General features: G+C 36.1%; 1 protein-coding gene across 1 annotated transcript in view; it reads left to right on the top strand.

Moving 5' to 3' along the window:
• Positions 1-679: 679 nt before the first annotated feature.
• LOC106476875 (src-like-adapter 2) overlaps positions 680-3,396 on the top strand; it is a gene marked incomplete at its 5' end in the record, with an annotated part of 5,399 nt that continues 2,682 nt past the window's right edge. The window contains one exon of the mRNA XM_013937493.2: positions 680-851. Coding sequence (XP_013792947.1) covers positions 680-851 — 172 coding nt within the window. The remainder of the gene's footprint in view (positions 852-3,396) is intronic.

The following is a 3,396-nucleotide window of genomic DNA, read 5'->3' on the forward strand; positions in this document are numbered from 1 at the left end:
CCTTTATTCCTGCCCATTACATAAATTTTTACAGTTGTATAACAGCTTTTTCTACGCGAGGAATAGCAGAGATTGAGGCCCAGTGTTTAACTTAACGGACTATGTATCCATTGTTCGCGCACATTTCCCGCCAAAAAGATAAAAAAAATCGCAACGAAATTCCATAAAAACGAACAACATATATAGAGATTATGTACTCAAGTTATTGTCGAATCGTCATGACTAGAACACAGTTACTTTACCTTCTTTAATTCTTGTGCGATAACTTTTCTTTCGTTCTTCATATATTTCTATATTCTTTCATTACTTTTATTAGTATTTCCTAAATTTTTATTATAACACTGTCGCCCTCTAACGTCGAAATTTGTATCCATATTTCAGACGTACTTATGTACGTGTGAAAAGTCCTTTATATTTGAGTACTCCATTTTTTTTAATGAGATTAACGTCTTAGATTGGATTTTTTTGTATTTTCTTATTACAAAATAGTTCTGATTTTTTTAAAATACTTTCTGCTTTATACACAATTTTGAAAAAGTTTGTAATACATCCTGTTTAAGTTTTGACTTTTCTCCTTAAAAAGAAAAGCTTAATAATAACATGAAAGTTGTACACACGATCGAACTCTCTCTATTAATCTTTATTATGTCAAATTCTAAGAGTCTTATTTATTTTTCAGAGAAATAGCACTGGAAATTTTAGGTCAAGAACCAATAGGCTCGTTTATGGTTCGAGAGAGTACAAGTAAACCTGGCTGCTACGCCCTGTCGTTGAGAGTACCGCGGGAATTCCAGCTATCAGGCATTGCCCACTACCTCATCATGCGAACACAGAGGGGTTATAAAATCAAGGTGAGATCTTATAGAAGACCTGCGCTGGTTATGAAAAATAAAACAAGATATATTGGATTTTTAAAATTATGATTAGCTGGCCTGGTGGTCGGGCCACTAGATTAAAAATTTGTAGGTTATGGGTTCGAGTCCCGTCACTGAACATGCTCACGTGTTCAACCACATTTCACAGTGCTGTATTTCCAACGCTGGTGAACGAGAGTTCTAATAAAGTGTTCATACAATCTGCTTTGCCCTTTTGTTAAACTCCCCCCCCCCTTTTTTGTATTAAAAGCGCATTACTAGCTTTGGGCATCTTCTTCGGCCTGCGTAATCATAAATTCTCTTGTCAGATTGAGTATCTTTGAAATCAAGAAAAATTGTAATTTATGTTCAGTGGTTTTCCTCGGGTAGTATAATCACGAGATCTCAGCCCGATGGGGTTCCTAGTAAAGTGGTTAGTCAGTGTAGTGTAAAAATAAAGCTAGCAGAATCCTGAGACCTCAACCCAAGAAAGGTCCTAGTAAAGTGGCTAATCAGTGTAGTGTAAAAATAAATCTAGCAGAATCACGACATCTCAGCCCGATGGGGTTCCTAGTAAAGTGGCTAATCAACTTTACTACGACCTCTATTGGGGTGAGGTCTCAGGATTCTGCTAGCTTTATTTTTACACTACACACACTGATTAGCCACTTTACTAGGACCTTTATTGGGTTGAGGTCTCAGGATTCTGCTAGCTTTATTTTTACACTACACTGACTAGTCACTTTACTAGGACCTCTATCTGGTTGATGTCTCAGGATTCTGCTAGATTTATTTTTACACTACACTGATTAGCCACTTTACTAGGACCTTTATTGGGTTAAGGTCTCAGGATTCTGCTAGCTTTATGTTTACACTACACTGACTAGTCTTTTTACACTACACTGACTAGTCACTTTACTAGGACCTCTATCTGGTTGATGTCTCAGGATTCTGCTAGCTTTATTTTTACACTACACTGACTAGTCACTTTACTAGGACCTCTATCTAGTTGAGGTCTCATGATTCTGCTAGCTTTATTTTTACACTACACTGATTAGCCATTTTACTAGGACTTCTATCGGGTTGAGGTCTCATGATTCTGCTAGATTTATTTTTACACTACACTGACTAGCCACTTTACTAGGACCTCTATTGGGGTGAGGTCTCATGATTCTGCTAGATTTATTTTTACACTACACTGACTAGCCACTTTACTAGGACCTCTATCTGGTTGAGGTCTCATGATTCTGCTAGCTTTATTTTTACACTTAAATCTAGCAGAATCATGAGACCTCAACCCGATAGAGGTCCTAGTAAAGTGACTAGTCAGTGTAGTGTAAAAATAAATCTAGCAGAATCCCGAGACCTCAACCAGATAGAGGTCCTAGTAAAGTGGCTAATCAGTGTAGTGTAAAAATAAAGCTAGCAGAATCATGAGACCTCAACCCGATAGAGGTCCTAGTAAAGTGACTAGTCAGTGTAGTGTAAATATAAAGTTTAAAAAACGTTAAATAAGAATAATCCCCTTTTCTTTCTAAGAAAATACTAGAGACAATATCCTGGTTTAAAACTAAATCTCAACTCTCTTTGCTGGAAAAGTAGAGGAACGAGTACTTAATGGATCTTTATATACAGGACCTATTTCTCAACGTTAGGTCATATTACAGTTTACCATGGGGATTTGTCCCCCTGGAATTTCAGAAGAAAATATATTTGAATAATTCATTTTACAAAATGTATTGGAAAATAATATTATTTAAATATAAATGACGAAATTAAGCCATAATCAGCCAGGGCATATCGCATTCAAACTTAAGTTAAATGACCTGCGCTCTGTGATGGCTTATCTCCCCTCCCCCCTGCAATAAGTTCCGCGGAAGTTTGTGCAGTTAACAGACAGTTTAGGAACCCCATATTTTGCATGTTTAGATATTAATTTTTGGTATTATTTATCGTGCTAATGGAGGAACCATTTTATCCACTTAAATCTTCTTTGTACTCGTGATTTGTATGAAACTTACAGACTTGTCTAATTATCTGCAAATCCTTTCACGTCAAACTTCACATTCGAAGTGGCCGGTGTCTGAAGTGTCCAATGTTATTACGAACATTTTGAACAAGGTTTCTTAAGTGTACACTGTTATTACGAACATTCTGAACTAAGGTTTCCAAGGTGTCCAATGTTATTACGAACATTTTGAACTAAGGTTTCTTAAGTGTACAGTGTTATTACGAACATTCTGAACTAAGGTTTCCAAGGTGTCCAGTGTTGTTACGAACAGTTTGAACTAAGGTTTTTAAGGTGTACAGTATTATTACGAACAGTTTGAACTATGGTTTCTAAGTTGTACAGTGTTATTATAAACAGTTTGAACAATGGTTTCTAAGGTGTCCAGTGTTATTATAAACAGTTTGAACTATGTTTTCTAAGTTGTACAGTGTTATTACGAACAGTTTGAACTAACGTTTCTAAGGTGTACAGTGTTATTACGAACAGTTTGAACTAACGTTTCTAAGGTGTACAGTGTTATTACGAACATTC

Source organism: Limulus polyphemus, unplaced genomic scaffold (assembly GCF_000517525.1).
Source record: "Limulus polyphemus unplaced genomic scaffold, Limulus_polyphemus-2.1.2 Scaffold11918, whole genome shotgun sequence".
Classification (NCBI taxonomy): Eukaryota; Metazoa; Arthropoda; class Merostomata; order Xiphosura; family Limulidae; genus Limulus; species Limulus polyphemus.